Genomic DNA, 18097 nt, shown 5'->3' on the forward strand with positions numbered 1-18097 from the left:
TGTAAAGGTGTCCTTTGGGGATTGATTTTCAAAATACTAGTTAGAATTAACATCCTAATTTATCATTGTTATTTTTATCCCATTTAGATCACATGAACTACCCTATTTCACTTAATGTTACACCTTGTATAACAATGAAGGGAAGCTCAGGACATTTGAACATTTACTACATTCCAAGTAAGTCCAATTTTTGTTTTTGTAGATCAATTAAAAGGTTTCAAGAAATATCCATGAAAAATGATTGTGTTCCCAATGTACTTGTATTAGTTATCTATTGTTTTGTAACAAATTACCACAACCTTATTGGCTTAAAACCACACATATTTATTATCTGATGGTTTCTGTGGGTTTGTAGCCTGGGCGTGGCTAAGCGGGGTCTGCTTCAGAGTCTTCTGTAAGACTGCAATCAGAGTGTAGCTGAGTCTGAAGACTCAACTGGGGGAAGGATCCTCTTCCAAGCTCCTCTGGTTGTTGGCAGAATTTAATCCCTTGGTGACCATTGGCCAGCCCTCAGTTCCTTGCCACCTGGGTCTTTCCAACAGGCCTACTTTATTCATCAATGCCAGTAAGGGAGAGAGTCTACAACAAGACAGAGGTAGCCTAATCATGAAAATGACATTCTATCACCTTTGCCATATTTTGTTGGTTGGAAGTCACTAGGCCTGCCTACATTCAAAGGGAGAGGATTACACAAGGGTGTGCTAGAAGAAATGAAAATAATTTGGGACTTCTAACAAGCTAACAGGTATATAATTTGTCAACCATCAACAATTCAGCTGGTAAGTAAAGCTGGATTTCTGCTAGTCAAAGATCTATGTATAAGGAAGCCAGGACTTTTATTCTTTTTCCCTAAAGTTGATCTTTCTAGAAAAAAATATGGTGATAACTGGATGAGAGAAGGCAATATTTTTTGTTTTGTTTTTGTTTGTCATTCTTGTATTAGTCAAGGTTCCCTAGGAAACAGAACTGAGAGGAGATATATATTATATAAAACGTAAATATTATGAAATTTTTAATAGGAATTAGCTCATGTGATGTGAGGATGGGCAAGTCCAAGTTCTGTAGGGCAGTCAGCAAGCTGGGAATTCTGAGGAAGATTTTCAATGAATTCCCCAGGAGAAGCTGGCTCGCTGATGTAAAGATGGAAATTTTCTTCTGACTGCTGAAATCATCACTTCTCCTTTTACAGCCTTCAACTGATTGAATAAGACTTCTCTCATTGTGGAAGGCAGTCTCCTCAGTTGATTGTAGTTGTAATCAACCATAGATGCAATCAACTTACTGATGATACAAATCCATGGAATATCCTCTCAGTAACAATCAGGCCAGTGCTTGCTTAACCAAACAACTGAACACCATAACCTGGCAAAGATGACACATGAACTTAACCATCACAGTCCACCACTTGTCAACTTTGCACCCATTCATATCTTCCTTAAACCAAACTTAATCTCTAAATAAAAATAATAACAGTCATATTTTCGCTCAACAATTCTCAACTGTCTTGTGTACAACCAGAAACATACTAACTTTCCCCAGAATAGGATACAAGTCCTTAGGTAATATTCACTCTTAAACTTGTTATCCTATAATTTAAATACTGTGACATGAAGTTAATACAACTTATCTCCTGGTAAGAGGATAAGATAGGAAAGGAAACAAAGATATTTTGCTTTACATAAAGCAAACATACTCATAACAAAACAAGGAAGAAATATTCGTAAGCATTATAGTCCCCATTTCTGTAACTAGTCACATGGTCATAACTCGTATTTATAACTACCTTTTTTTTTTTTAGTACCCATTCCATATTCCCTTTACCCTCAGCAAGCACCTGAGCTGGTAGTGGTTCTTTGCCTGGTGGGGTGACCCAAACCTTCATTCCTGAAGTTTCTGGGCCTTGTAGTCCTGCCTGGATTGGGTTGTTAGGTTTTCCATTACCAGGCATGGTAGTACTAAGGGACACCCTAGGGGATTTTCTGTATTCCAGGCAAATTATTCTTTACCTCCATTGTGTAGTAGTAGTCCTATTTCCCCTTTATAATCAGGATCAATCATCCTAGCCAGTATAGTAATTCTCTTCTTAGCTTGTAGTTTCAGAGGTATGAGGAGCCCAAAGAGGCCAGGTGGCAGTCTTAACTTCCAATTCAATGGAATCATTGTTTCTCCTGGTGGAAGCACTTCTTTTGCAGCTAAGATCTGTAAACGAGCAGAGCTTAAGGTTGCAGGGACAGGAAGCAAACATTTTTCTAGTGGACCACTAGGGGTAATAGTGAATGGTGGCACTCCCATTTCCACTCCTTGATTCCCAGACCCGTGAATCCTGGCTATGGGAGAAACAGCGCCATAGAGTGGATGCTGATTTAGAGCATATACAGCATCCTGGAGAACATCACCCAGTCCTGCAAGGTATTGCCACATAGTTTGTGCCATAGTTGAATCTTCAAAAGGCCATTCCATAGAACAAATATAATGATGTTCTTTCATAAACTATAAAAAATGGACATCACTATTACAAGGTGTTAATAATAGGGTGGTGCTAATGCAAACTATGGACTATAGCTAATACTTTATAATAATACTTTAATATTCTTTAAAGATAAATAAAATCTATAGAGACAGAATTAGGTTAGTGGTTATGCAGGACCAGGGAAGGATAGAGGGATTGAGAGGTGACTGCTGAGGGGTACAGGGTTTTTCTTTAGGGAGTAATGAAAATGTTCTAAAATTGATTGTGGTGATGAATGCACAACTCTGTGATTATACTAAAAGCCATTAATTGAACACCTTGGATGGATTGTATGATATGTGACTATATCTCAATAAAACTGCTCATTAAAAAAAAAAGGCCATTCCATTGTTTGATCAATCCAGCTGCTTCAGGATGATGGAGAACATGGTAAGACCAGTGAATTCCATGAGCACATGCCCGTTCCTGCACTTTGCTGTGAAGTGGGTTCTTTGATCAGAAGCAATGCTGTGTGGAATACCATGATGGTGAATAAAGCATTCTATAAGCCCACAGATGGTAGTTTTGGCAAAAGCATTGTGTGGAGCGAAGGCAAACCTATATCTGGAGTGTGGACGTGATGGAAGTGGTCCAATGTAATCAATCTGCCACCACGTAGCAGGCTGATCACCTCAGGGCATGGTACCATATTGAGACCACGTTCCTCTCCCTCAAACCTCTTTCTCATCAATTTTTCCATTCATGTTCCTTCCAAGTCCCTTGGCTACAGCCCATGAATCAGTATACAAATGCCCCTCTGGCCACTTCTCCTTCCAAGTAAAATGAAGAACCAGGTGCACTGCTTGAAGTTCTACCCATTGGGAGGATTTCCCTTCACCACTGTCCTTCAGGGATGTATCAGAAGAAACTATAGTGCTGCTCTTCACTTTTGGGTGGTACCTGTATGTCATGCAGAACCATCTGTAAACCAGGCCTGAGTTTTCTCTTCCTTGGTCAATGGTTCATAAGGAACTCCCTAAGAGGTAATAGCTGTGGGCTGGGAAAGAGAAGGTAATGAGGCATTAGTGGGAGCCATGGACATTTGGACCACTTCCTCTTGTAACTTACTTGTACCTTCAGGGCCTGCTCGAACCCTATTCTATTTTATGATGGAACACTGCTGTACATGTTCAACTTTAAGGCTTTATGGTGGGTCAATCAACACCCAATTCATGATAGGCAACTCAGGTTTCATGGTAACTTGGTGGCCAAGGTTAAGCATTTGGTGTCTAGTAAGGCCTTGTAGCAGGCCAAAAGCTGTTTCTCAAAGGGAAAGTAATTATCTGGAAAGGATGGCAGGGCTTTGCTCCAAAATCCTAAGGGTCTGCACCATGACTCTACCATAGGGACCTGCCAAAGGCTCCAGACAGCATCTCTGTTTGCCACTGACACTTCCAGCACCATTGGATCTTCTGGATCCTATGGCTCAAGTGGCATAGCTGTTGCAGAGCCTCCTCTTGTTCTAGTCCTCACTCAAAACTAGAAGTTTTTTGGGTCACTTGGTAAATGGGCCAGAGTAGCACACCCAAAGGAGGAATATGTTGTCTCCAAAATTCAAAAGCCAGTTAAACGTGCCTCTTTTTTGGTTATAGGAGGGGTCAGATGCAACAGCTTATCCTTCACCTTAGAAGGGATATCTTGACATGTCTCATAGCACTGGACACCTAGAAATTTCTCTGAGGTGGGAGGACTCTCTATTTTTGTTGGATTTACCTCTTTACCTTCTGGGATGCAAATATCTTACCAATAAGTCTAGAGTAGTGGCTACTTCTTGCTCACTAGGTCCGGTCAACATAATATCATCAATATAATGGACCAGTGTGATGTCTTGTGGGAGGGAGAGATGATCAAGGTCCCTGTGGACAAGATTATAAAACAGGGCTGGAGAGTTGATATACCCCTGAAGTAGGGCAGTAAAGGTGTATTGCTGACCTTGCCATCTGAAAGTAAACTGCTTCTGGTGGTCTTTACTAATAGCAATTGAGAAAAAAGCATATGTCAGATCAATTGCTGCATACCAAGTACCTGGGGGTGTGTTAATTTGCTTAAGCAACAATATCACATCTGGAAGAGCAGCTGCAACTGGAGTCACCACCTGGTTTAACTTAGAATAATCCACTGTCATCCTTTAAGGTCCATCCATTTTCTGCACAGACCAAATAGGAGAGTTGAATGGTGATGTGCTAGGAATCATCACCCCTGCATCCTTCAAGTCCTTGATGGTGGCACTAATCTCTGCAATCCCTCCAGGAATGTGGTATTGCATTTGATTTATTATTTTGGTAGGTAGAGGCAATTCTAGTGGCTTCCACTTGGCTATTTCTATCATAATAGCCCTCACTCCACAAGTCAGGGAACCAGTGTGGAGATTCTTCCAGTTGCTGAGAATGTTTATTCCAATTATATATTCTGGAACTGGGGAAATAACCACAGAATGGGTCTGGGGGCCCACTGGAATGATTGTGAGATGGACCTGAGCTAAAATTCCATTGATCACCTGACTTCTATAAACCTTTGCTCTGACTGGTGGACCATAGTGATGTTTTTGTTCTCCTGGGGTTAATGTCACTTCTGAGCCAGTGTCTAATAATCCCCAAAACATCTGATCATTTACTTTTCCCCAGTGTACAGTTACTTTGGTAAAAAGTCATAGATCTCTTTAGGGAACACTGGGAGGAAGACGAACAGTATACATTTTTGGTAGTTTCGCAGGGTCCTTCCCCAAGGGGACCTGGCCTTCCCTTCACTAAGGGGGCTCTGGGTCTGTAAACTGTCTCAAGTCTGGGAATTGATTAAGGGGCCATGGCTATTTTTGCAATTCAAGTTAGACTTTTGTTCCTTTGACTTAGAACTCTTCTGCGTATAGTAGACTGTCCATCTAGTTCAGTTTGCCAAAGCTGCTGGAAAGCAATATACCAGAAATGGACTGGCTTTTAACAATGGGGATTAATTAGGTTAAAAGTTACAATTCTAAGGTCATGACAAACATCCAAATTAAGGCATCAGCAAGAGGATACCTTCTCTGAGGAAAGGATGCTGGCATCTTTGGTTCCTCTGTCACATGGGAAGGCACATAGCCAGTGTCTGCTGGTCCTTTGTTCCTGGGTTTCATCATTTTCAGCTTCTGATTCCAGTGGCTTTCTCTCTGAGAATCTGTTGGTTCTCTGTTAGCATCTCCAGGGTATTTCTCTCTTTCTAAGCTCTCTCCAAATGTCTCTGCCTTTTATCCTCTCACAAAGGACTCCAGTAAAGGACTAAGACCCACTGTGCCGGTTTGAGTGTATTGTGTCCCCCAAATGCCATTATCTTTGTGGTCTTGTGTGGGGCAGAAGTTTTGGTGCTGGTTGGATTTGCTTGGAATGTGCCCCACCCAGCTGTGGGAGATGATTCTGATGAGATGTTCCCATGGAGGCGTGGCCCCACCCATTCGGGGGTGGGCCTTGATCGGTGGTGCTATATAAATGAGCTGACTCAAAGAGGAAGGAGAGTGCAGCTGGGAGTGATGTTTTGAAGAGAAGCAAGCTTGCTAGAGAGGAATGTCCTGGGAGAAAGCCGTTTTGAGGCCGGAGCTTTGGAGCAGACGCCAGCTGCCTTCTTAGCTAACAGAGGTTTTCCGGACACCACTGGCCATCCTCCGGTGAAGGTACCCAATTGCTGAGGTGTTACCTTGGATGCTTTGTGGCCTTAAGACTGTAACTGTGTAGTGAAATAAACCCCCGTTTTATAAAAGCCTGTCCATCTCTGGTGTTTTGCATTCTGCAGCATGAACAAACTAGAACACCCACCTTGAATGGGCTGGGTCACATCTCAATTGAAACAACCTAATCAAAATTCCCACCAACAATAGGTCTGCCCCCACAGGGATAGATTAAAAGAACATGGTATTTTTCTGGGGTACATAACAGCCCCAAATTAGACACCATCTATTTTACTTCTCAGTACCCCATGATTTAGTAGCCAATGCCATAGGTCTGTGCAAAGTCAGACTATTTTAATTACTGCTTTGAGTATATTATGGTAGCCATGCTCATCTCCCAAATAAACCTTTAGAGCCCTTTCTAACTGCTCAAGCTCCAACATTGAATCCAGATTCTCTGCTTCATGGGCCCATATCAATAAATTCAGTCTGATCCAACTTTGTGTTCCTTCAACCATTATCCCACACCCTTAATATCCATTCCCACACCCATTCCCCTGGTTTCTGTCTATATAAATTGGAAAATTCATGCAATTATTTTGGAATGTACTATTTTTCCTTGTGGGTCACATTTTGTACCTCACCTTTTGGAGCCTATTGGGACTTCAGTCTAATTATAAGTCTGAAAGAAAAGAGGGGTTGTGGGGGTGGGTCATGAGAAGAGGAGAATTATCTTGCAAGCCAACTGCCTCAGGGAATTCCATTGCAGTTTCATCTGGTGAAACAAAATTAATCTCTCCAGACAGAAGTGTGAGGACTGTTTCTTCAGGGGAGGTAGTTACAGGTTTGTCAGGCACAACAGGATTAATCTCTTCAGGTGGAGGTTGAATGACTGATTCCTCAGGGAAGATTGGAGATTGGGTGGCTGATTCCTCAGGGCAGACCATTACAGGTTTATCTGGCAAAGATTCAGCAGAATTATCAACCCATATGTCCCCACTCCAGTTTTCAGGGACGCAATCCTTTCCAATCAATGCCCTCACTTTAATAGGTGATACCTTGCAAGGTTGGGCATTCAATTTAGGTTGTAACTCAGCCACTTACACAGTGAGACTCTGGGTCTAATTTGCAGAAAAGTTAATTCTGTATATACATGAAATAAGATTTTCTTTCAAGGCACACATAGAAACTTTCATGAAAATAGCCCCTTCAACTTCTACATGTAGCTCTGTGTCTGGAGTGGTTCAGGCACAGGTCCATAGAACATATGGGCCATGGGACCACTGTTTAAAACAGACACCGTGATGTTCTTCCTCTCCACACCCTGAAAATAGAGATTTGAAGATAAATTAGGAAATTTGGTGGTGCTTCAGGATCACAGCAATGATGATTTGCATTAAGATAGTGGTAATTGGGATGAAAAGGAGCCTAGCAAGATTTACTGGGATTGGGAATTCTAGGGTAGATATGCTGATGGAGATGAGGAAATTAATTTTGGATTTGTTGGGTAATGTAAGTGAGTAACGTTGGAGTAAAGATGCTGAATGAATATATGGGACAAGTGCTCAGGCAAAAGGTCAAGACTGAAGGCAATGATTTTGGAATTATCTCCATAGGTGGTATGTAAAGCCAGGGAGAGTGCAGAGTGAGAAGAGAGGAGAACTGAGGATAGAACCCGAGAACGAGGACTCAATGAAACAGACTGAGAAGGAAGAGTAGTTGGGGGATGCTGTGGGTTGAATTGTGTCCCCCTCAAAGGTACATTGACCAGTACCTCAGAAAGTGACCTTCTTTGGAAATACCATCTGATGGAATTGGTTGCATTAAAATGAGGTTATTCTGGAGTAGAGCAGGCCCCTAGTCCAATATAACTGTTGTTCTATAAGAAGGGGAGAGGAGACACAGGCAGGCATAGGGCAGAACGCTGTGTGACAACAGAGGCAGGTCATGTCATGGCATGCTGGCCAACCACCATCAGAAGCCAGGAGAGAAGCATGGCCCTGCAGACCTCTTGATTTCAGACTTTTTGCCTCCAGAACTGTGATACAATAATTTTTGGTTGTTTTAAGCCGCCTAGTTTGTACTTTGCTATGGTAACCCTAGGAAACTATGACAGAGGACAATTGAAACAGAGTGGTAGCACCAATGCCAAAGAAAGGAGAGGATTTTGAGGAAGGAGTTTGTGCTGGTTTGAATCTGTTATGTACCCCATAAAAGACTATGTTCTTTTAATCCACTCTTGTGGGGGCAGACCTATTATGGGTGGGACTTTTTGATTAGATTATTTCCATGGAGATGTGACCCCGCCAATTCAAAGTGGGTCTTAATTAGTTTACTGGAGTCCTTAAGAGAGCTCAGGGGAGAGAGAGAGAGTTCAGAGCTGACACAGACCCAGAAGCTTGGAGATGCAAACAGAAAGACTTTTGGAGATGCTAAGAGATGAAGCCCAGAGTTTGCCCCAGAGAAGCTGAGAAAGGACCCCCAGATGCTTAGGAGAAGCCCACTGGAGTCAGAAGCTGGAAGCAATGCAACCTGGGAGCAAAGGACCAGCAGACACCAGCCATGTGCCTTCCCAGCTGACAGAGGTATTCTGGACACCACTGGCCTTTCTTCAGTGAAGGTATCCTCTTGTTGATGCCTTAGTTTGGATACTTCTATGGCCTTAGAACTGTAAATTTGTGACCTAATAAATCGCCTTTATAAAAGCCAATCCATTTCTGGTATATTGTGTTTCTACAGCATTAGCAAACTGGAACAGAGCTGGCAGTTATGTTAAAAAGGGTTCGGGTTAGATAAAGATGGAAAGTTGTCTTTTGATTATGGCTACTATGAGTCATGGTGACCCGGTTAGTAAAACATTTTCAATGAGTTAGTGGTTTCAATAATTGTTTTCATTATAAAAAGACTACATATCCTTGCCAGTTGCGCCAACTGAATAACTTGGAAGAGTTGAGCAAAATTTATTGTTTATAGGAATTTTCCATGTTAATGGTAATTGGGAGGTCATGAGTAAAGAAAAAATAGCCCATGCATTTAATTTTTAATCAAAAGTTTCATTTTATTCTATATGAAATCTGTTCTCAAAACATTTAAAAAGTTCACATGGGTTGATTGTCCTTTCTTCTTTTCCTTTCCCTCTCCTTTCATTTGAGTTTCCTAGAAGAATGGTGACTAGAACTGGAAATTTTGTCTTCATTTAATAGTTTTCTCAATCAATTTATAAAGGCTTCTCTATTTTTAGGTATAGTATACATACTTTTTATTGTGGAACACTTTATTTGATTAAAATCTACTGGTTTTCATACCAGAACTTCTGTTTTCTAGAATGAGGGTAATAATACCTTATAGAGTTATTTTTTTTTTTTTTTTTAATCATCATTTTATTGAGATATATTCACATACCACGCAGTCATACAAAACAAATTGTACTTTCGATTGTTTACAGTACCATTACATAGTTGTACATTCATCACCTAAATCAATCCCTGACACCTTCATTAGCACACACACAAAAATAACAAGAATAATAATTAGAGTGAAAAACAGCAATTGAAGTAAAAAAGAACACTGGGAACCTTTGTCTGTTTGTTTGCTTCCCCTACTTTTCTACACATCCATCCATAAACTAGACAAAGTGGAGTTTGGTCCTTATGGCATTCCCAATCCCACTGTCACCCCTCATAAGCTACATTTTTATACAACTGTCTTCGAGATTCATGGGTTCTGGGTTGTAGTTTAATAGTTTCAGGTATCCACCACCAGCTACCCCAATTCTTTAGAACTTAAAAAAGGTTGTCTAAAGTGTGCGTAAGAGTGCCCACCAGAGTGATCTCTCGGCTCGTTTTGGAATCTCTCTGCCACTGAAGCTTATTTCATTTCGTTTCACATCCCCCTTTTGGTCAAGAAGATGTTCTCCATCCCACGATGCCGGGTCTACATTCCTCCCCGGGAGTCATATTCCACGTTGCCAGGGAGATTCACTTCCCTGGGTGTCTGATCCCACGTAGGGGGGAGGGCAGTGATTTCACCTTTCAAGTTGGCTTAGCCAGAGAGAGAGGGCCACATCTGAGCAACAAAGAGGCATTCAGGAGGAGACTCTTAGGCACAAATACAGGGAGGCCTAGCCTCTCCTTTGCAGCAACCGTCTTCCCAAGGGTAAAACTTATGGTAGAGGGCTCAACCCATCAAACCACCAGTCCCCTATGTCTGTGGTCATGTTAGCAACCATGAAGGTGGGGTAGGCAAATACCCCTGCATTCTCCACAGGCTCCTCAAGGGGGCACTACATCTTTTTTTTTTTTTTTTCCTTGTTTGTCTTTTTTCTTTTCTTTTTTTTTTTTTAACTTTCCCTTCTTTTTTAAATCAACTGTATGAAAAAAAAAGTTAAAAAGAAAACAAACATACAATAAAAGAACATTTCAAAGAGACCATAACAAGGGAGTAAGAAAAAGACAACTAACCTAAGATAACTGCTTAACTTCCAACATGTTCCTACTTTACCCCAAGAAAGTTACATAATATAGCAACATTTCAGTGAACTTGTTCCTACTACATCCATCAGAAATTAACAGACCATAGTCATTTCTGGGCATCCCCAGAACGTTAAATAGCTTATCTGTTCTTCTTGGATTATTGTTCCCCCTTCCTTAATTGCTCTCTACTGCTAGTTCCCCTACATTCTACATTATAAACCATTTGTTTTTACATTTTTCAAAGTTCACATTAGTGGTAGCATATAATATTTCTCTTTTTGTGCCTGGCTTATTTCGCTCAGCATTATGTCTTCAAGGTTCATCCATGTTGTCATATGTTTCACCAGATCGTTCCTTCTTACTGCCGCGTAGTATTCCATCGTGTGTATATACCACATTTTATTTATCCACTCATCTGTTGAAGGACATTTGGGTTGTTTCCATCTCTTGGCAATTGTGAATAATGCTGCTATGAACATTGGCGTGCAGATATCTGTTCGTGTCACTGCTTTCCGATCTTCCGGGTATATACCGAGAAGTGCAATCGCTGGATCGAATGGTAGCTCTATATCTAGTTTTCTAAGGAACTGCCAGACTGACTTCCAGAGTGGCTGAACCATTATACAGTCCCACCAACAATGAATAAGAGTTCCAATTTCTCCACATCCCCTCCAGCATTTGTAGTTTCCTGTTTGTTTAATGGCAGCCATTCTAATCGGTGTTAGATGGTATCTCATTGTGGTCTTAATTTGCATCTCTCTAATAGCTAGTGAAGCTGAACATTTTTTCATGTGTTTCTTGGCCATTTGTATTTCCTCTTCAGAGAACTGTCTTTTCATATCTTTTGCCCATTTTATAATTGGGCTGTCTGTACTATTGTCATTGAGTTGTAGGATTTCTTTGTATATGCAAGATATCAGTCTTTTGTCAGATACATGGTTTCCAAAAATTTTTTCCCATTGAGTTGGCTGCCTCTTTACCATTTTGAGAAATTCCTTTGAGGTGCAGAAACTTCTAAGCTTGAGGAGTTCCCATTTATCTATTTTCTCTTTTGTTGCTTGTGCTTTGGGTGTAAAGTCTAGGAAGTGGCCTCCTAATACAAGGTCTTGAAGATGTTTTCCTACATTATCTTCTAGGAGTTTTATGGTACTTTCTTTTATATTGAGATCTTTGGTCCATTTTGAGTTAATTTTTGTGTAGGGGGTGAGGTAGGGGTCCTCTTTCATTCTTTTGGATATGGATATCCAACTCTCCCAGCCCCATTTGTTGAAAAGACCATTATGGCTCAGTTCGGTGACTTTGGGGGCCTTATCAAAGATCAGTCGGCCATAGATCTGAGGGTCTATCTCTGAATTCTCAATTCGATTCCATTGATCTATATGTCTATCTTTGTGCCAGTACCATGCTGTTTTGGCAACTGTGGCTTTATAATAAGCTTCAAAGTCAGGGAGTGTAAGTCCTCCCACTTCGTTTTTCTTTTTTAGAGTGTCTTTAGCAATTCGAGGCATCTTCCCTTTCCAAATAAATTTGATAACTAGCTTTTCCAAGTCTGCAAAGTAGGTTGTTGGAATTTTGATTGGGATTGCATTGAATCTGTAGATGAGTTTGGGTAGAATTGACATCTTAATGACATTTAGCCTTCCTATCCATGAACATGGAATATTTTTCCATCTTTTAAGGCCCCCTTCTATTTCTTTTAGTAGAGTTATGTAGTTTTCTTTGTATAGGTCTTTTACATCTTTGGTTAAGTTTATTCCTAGGTACTTGATTTTTTTAGTTGCTATTGAAAATGGTATCTTTTTCTTGAGTGTCTCTTCAGTTTGTTCATTTCTAGCATATAGAAACATTACTGACTTATGTGCTTTAATCTTGTATCCTGCTACTTTGCTAAATTTCTTTATTAGCTCTAGTAGGTGTATCGTCGATTTCTCAGGGTTTTCTAGATATAAGATCATATCATCTGCAAGCAATGACAGTTTTACTTCTTCTTTTCCAATTTGGATGCCTTTTATTTCTTTGTCTTGCCGGATTGCCCTGGCTAGCACTTCCAGCACAATGTTGAATAACAGTGGTGACAGCGGGCATCCTTGTCTTGTTCCTGATCTTAGAGGGAAGGCTTTCAGTCTCTCACCATTGAGTACTATGCTGGCTGTGGGTTTTTCATAAATGCTCTTTATCATGTTGAGGAAGTTTCCTTTAATTCCTACCTTTTGAAGTGTTTTTATCAAAAAGGGATGTTGGATTTTGTCAAATGCTTTTTCAGCATCTATTGAGATGATCAATTGATCTTTCCCTTTCGAGTTTTTAATGTGTTGTAATACATTGATTGTTTTTCTTATGTTGAACCATCCTTGCATGCCTGGAATGAACCCCACTTGGTCATGGTGTATGATTTTTTTAATGTGTCTTTGGATTCGATTTGCAAGTATTTTGTTGAGGATTTTTGCATCTATATTCATTAGGGAGATTGGCCGGTAGTTTTCCTTTTTTGTAGCATCTTTGCCTGGTTTTGGTATTAGATTGATGTTAGCTTCATAAAATGAGTTAGGTAGTGTTCCATTTTCTTCAATGTTTTGAAAGAGTTTGAGTAAGATTGGTGTCAGTTCTTTCTGGAAAGTTTGGTAGAATTCCCCTGTGAAGCCATCTGGCCCTGGGCATTTATTTGTGGGAAGATTTTTGATGACTGATTGGATCTCTTTGCTTGTGATGGGTTGGTTGAGGTCTTCTATTTCTTCTCTGGTCAGTCTAGGTTGTTCATATGTTTCCAGGAAATTGTCCATTTCTTCTACATTATCCAGTTTGTTGCCATACAGTTGTTCATAATATCCTCTTATAATTTTTTAATTTCTTCAGGATCTGCAGTTATGTCACCTTTTTCATTCATTATTTTTTTTATATGGGTCTTCTCTCTTTTTGATTTTGTCAGTCTAGCTAGGGGCTTGTCAATCTTGTTGATCTTCTCAAAGAACCAACTTTTGGTGATATTTATCCTCTCTATTGTTTTTTTGTTCTCTATGTCATTTATTTCTGCTTTAATCCTTGTTATTTCTTTTCTTGTACTTGGTTTAGGATTGGTTTGCTGTTCATTTTCTAGCTTCTTCAGTTGATCCATTAGTTCTTTGATTTTGGCTCTTTCTTCCTTTTTAATATATGCATTTAGTGCTATAAATTTCCCCCTTAGCACTGCTTTTGCTGCATCCCATAGGTTTTGGTATGTTGTGTTCTCATTTTCATTCGTCTCTATATATTTAGCAATTTCTCTTGCTATTTCTTCTTTAACCCACTGATTGTTTAGGAGTGTGTTGTTTAACCTCCAGGTATTTGTGAATTTTCTAAGTCTCTGATGGTTATTGACTTCTAATTGTATTCCATTGTGGTCAGAGAATGTGCTTTGAATAATTTCAATCTTTTTAAATTTATTGAGGCTTGTTTTATGTCCCAGCATATGATCTATTCTGGAGAATGTTCCGTGAGCACTAGAAAAGTATGTGTATCCTGGTGATTTGGGATGTAATGTCCTGTAGATGTCTGTTAAATCTAATTCATTTATCAGATTGTTTAGGTTTTCAATTTCCTTATTGGTCTTCTGTCTGGTTGATCTATCTATAGGAGAGAGTGATGTGTTGAAGTCTCCCACAATTATTGTGGAAACATCAATTGCTTCCTTTAGTTTTGCCAATGTTTCTCTCATGTATTTTGTGGCACCTTGATTGGGTGCATAGACATTTACGATTGTTATTTCTTCTTGCTGAATTGCCCCTTTTATTAGTATGTAGTGGCCTTCTTTGTCTCTCAAAACATCCCTGCATTTGAAGTCTATTTTATCTGAGATTAATATTGCTACACCTGCTTTCTTTTGGCTGTAGCTTGCATGAAATATTTTTTTTCCATCCTTTCACTTTCAGTTTCTTTGTGTCCCTGTGTCTAAGATGAGTCTCTTGTATGCAACATATTGATGGTTCATTTTTTTTGATCCATTCTGCGAATCTATATCTTTTAATTGGGGAGTTTAATCCATTTACATTCAACGTTAAAACCGTGAAGGCATTTCTTGAATCGGCCATCTTATCCTTTGGATTATGTTTGCCATATTTTTCCCTCTGTCTATTAATATCCTTTATTGTACCCATACCGAATCTCTTTAGTACTGAACCTTTCTCCAGGTCTCTCTGTCCTGTCTTTGTTTCTCTGTCTGTAGGGCTCCCTTTAGTATCTCCAGTAGGGCAGGTCTCTTGTTAGCAAATTCTCTCAGCATTTCTTTGTCTGTGAAAAATTTAAGCTCTCCCTCAAATTTGAAGGAGAGCTTTGCTGGATAAAGTATTCTTGGCTGGAAATTCCTCTCACTCAGAATTTTAAATATATCGCGCCACTGCCTTCTTGCCTCCATGGTGGCTGCTGAGTAGTCACTACTTAGTCTTATGCTGTTTCCTTTGTATGTGGTGAATTGCTTTTCTCTTGCTGCTTTCAGAACTTGCTCCTTCTCTTCTATGTTTGACAGTGTGATCAGTATATGTCTCGGAGTGGGTTTTTTTGGATTTATTCTATTTGGAGTTCGCTGAGCATTTATGATTTGTGTATTTATGTTGTTTAGAAGATTTGGGAAGTTTTCCCCAACAATTTCTTTGAATACTCTTCCTAGACCTTTACCCTTTTCTTCCCCTTCTGGGACACCAATGAGTCTTATATTCGGACGTTTCATATTATCTATCATATCCCTGAGGTCCATTTCGAGTTTTTCAATTTTTTTCCCCATTCTTTCTTTTATGCTTTCATTTTCCATTCTGTCATCTTCCAGGTCACTGATTCGTTGTTCAACTTCCTCTAGTCTTGTACTATGAGTGTCCAGAATCTTTTTAATTTGGTCAACAGTTTCTTTAATTTCCATAAGATCATCCATTTTTTTATTTAGTCTTGCAATGTCTTCTTTATGCTCTTCTAGGGTCTTCTTGATTTCCTTCATATCCCGTACTAGGGTCTCATTGTTCATCTTTAGTTCTTTGAGTAGCTGCTCTAGGTGGTGTGTCTCTTCTGGTCTTTTGATTTGGGTGCTTGGGCTTGGGTTATCCATATCGTCTGGTTTTTTCATATGCTTTATAATTTTCTGTTGTTTTTGGCCTCGTGGCATTTGCTGAACTTGATAGGGTTCTTTTAGGGTTTGTAGACCAGTTGAAGTCCTTATCTCTAATTTATCAGATCTACAGCTTCGTGGAGTACACTTTCTCTAACTAACCAGCAGGTGGCGTCCACGAGCCACCTGTTCTCCACAAGCCAGATCTCCCCTGCTTAGCCTTTTTGGTGAGTGGGGGAGTGAGTCTTGCGGGGCCCAATTGGTGTACCAAGCTTGCGTGTGTAGTTGGTGTTGCCTGCCCTGTATGTGGGGCGTGTTTCTGGGCAGTCGGGGAGGGGGGGTGGCCCTAACAATCAAATCTCCCTGATGATCCTAGAGTTTTAAAGCTGCTGCAATAGTCTAATCCTTCAGTTCAGTCCTGCCACAGTTTGTCTCTGCCACTGACCCACAAGTCTTTGGTATTGGCGTATGGCTCCTGAGACTTGCAAGTGGGCCCCTCTTCCAGGCTGTGCACCCCGGGTCCTCTGTTGAGGGATGACTGTGCTATGTCACAGGTGAGTGCCGTCCCCCCAGGGCAGTTCTGGGCTGCTGGGCTGTGTAGGGAGGCTCCCAGTCTGCTCAAATGATGGCTGAATGGGGCTTTGTTAATTCACACTGCTCCACCTTCCCAGCTCTGGGACCTTCAGCTGAGGTTGCAGGGAAGGCTAATGTCCACGCCCAGTTTTGTGGTGTGTGCCTGTTATTTGAAGCACTTCCGTCACACTGGGTTGTCTGGGGCAGCTCTGGGCTATGGGGCTGGCGATGGGCAGGAGTGTTTCCTGTCCACCAGGATGGTGGCTGTGAGCGGACACCCCCCTTTTCTTGGGAAGTTGTGTTGTTTAGTGAATTTTCTCAGCCACTGGAATATTGCCTTTTGTCTCAGAGCTCTCTTAGTTCTGCTCTTGACTTGACGTGCCCAAATTTCAATTCTTTGAAGCTTTCTGTATTGAGCTTCTTAGAGTAATTGTTTTAGAAAAAGCAAAAAGGATTTAAAAAAAAAAAAAAAAAAAAAAAAAAAAAAACGGCCCTCCTCGGAGATCTAATGGGTTATTGAAATGCTAATAGACAAAGCAACCAGGGCCATTAAGGAAAGATGCACAGGGCAGAGAGATCAGCTTTGCTTCGGGATTTGCATATGCGCCTCGAGGCCTGATCTCCGCCCTTCCCCTTTCTGTGTTCACCAGAACTCGAAAAATCCTCTGCTTTTATTTTGGAGTTTTTCGTGTTGTTTTTTTTCTATGTCTGTCTCCTCTCTGCTGGGCTGGCTGCTCTCAGAGTCTCTGGTGTCTGGTCTCAGTCTATCTATGGTTGGAGTTTGAATTAGTAGAATGAGTTTCCGATAAGAGCAGCCACTGCAATTCTCCCTTCTCCTTCCCGGAGCTGACAGCCCCTCCTCCCCCAGGACTGAGCCTGGCAGGGAGGGGCGCGGGTCCCCTGGCCGCAAAAACTTACAGATTTCGCTGATCTCAGCAGTTCCACGTTTTCATGAGTGTTGTATGAAGTATGCCCAAAGACAGATTGCTCTGTGGTGTCCAGTCTACGCAGTTCCTGGCTTTTTACCTACTTTCCTGGAGGAGTAACTAAAACATACAGCTCACCAGTCTGCCATCTTGCCCCGCCCTCACGATAGAGTTATTTTGTTGATTAAATGAAATAATGTATGAACAGCACATGGCACATTATAAGTGTACAATAAATATTAGTTATATTTACAAAAGAAACTCTCATTTAAGAGACTAATGGTATTTTTTTTTCTTTTTAAGGGAGAGACATAAAAAATTTGTATTTCAATCTCTATATATCTGCCAACTCCATGAACTTTCCAAAGCGCAAAGAAGTTATTTGTCGAGGATCTGATAGTGATTTTTCTTTTTGCAGAGCTCTGAAGGGAGGTGAGCATTCAGTTCATATTACTCTTAGAATAAGAGATAATTCCCTATGAGAATGCTATGAAAGTTAAATACATTGAGAATATGAAGTTCCTTTTCTGATAATAATTATTTATTTCTGTCCAGAGTTTTTAGAACTTTTAGTAGTTCGAACAACATTTTACAATTATGTTACTGAATTGTTATTAACATGACACTTGGAGCTCGTTTGAAGGGATATTAAAATTTTATATTGTTCAGATTAATATTTTACATTTACCCTTGATTATAGATCTCTTTTTCTAAACATTTCTAAATTAATGCAGCTACATTGGTTTCTTTCAATGTCTTTCCCCCTTTTGTTCTGCTCTGGAATCGTGTATAGAATCATAACATTTCAGAGTTAGGACCATAAAGACCACTTATTCCAAACCCATGATTTTTTCCTTAATGCCTTTTAAGCTAGTATTTTAAATAGTTTAAAAGACTATAAATATTATACTG

At 40.3% G+C, this 18097-nt stretch overlaps 1 protein-coding gene across 5 annotated transcripts in view; it reads left to right on the top strand.

The window, feature by feature from the left end:
- LY96 (lymphocyte antigen 96) overlaps positions 1–18097 on the top strand; it is a 52034-nt gene that overhangs the window by 16049 nt on the left and 17888 nt on the right. For 2 of the 5 annotated variants that reach the window (XM_037802506.1, XM_037802510.1), the window contains 2 exons: positions 88–177; positions 17489–17617. In XM_037802506.1, coding sequence (XP_037658434.1) covers positions 88–177; positions 17489–17617 — 219 coding nt within the window. The remainder of the gene's footprint in view (positions 1–87; positions 178–17488; positions 17618–18097) is intronic. The other 3 variants (XM_037802507.1, XM_037802511.1, XM_037802508.1) reach the window with 2 other exon arrangements.

The sequence above is a fragment of the Choloepus didactylus genome, chromosome 14 (genome assembly GCF_015220235.1).
Source record: "Choloepus didactylus isolate mChoDid1 chromosome 14, mChoDid1.pri, whole genome shotgun sequence".
Taxonomy (NCBI): Eukaryota; Metazoa; Chordata; class Mammalia; order Pilosa; family Megalonychidae; genus Choloepus; species Choloepus didactylus.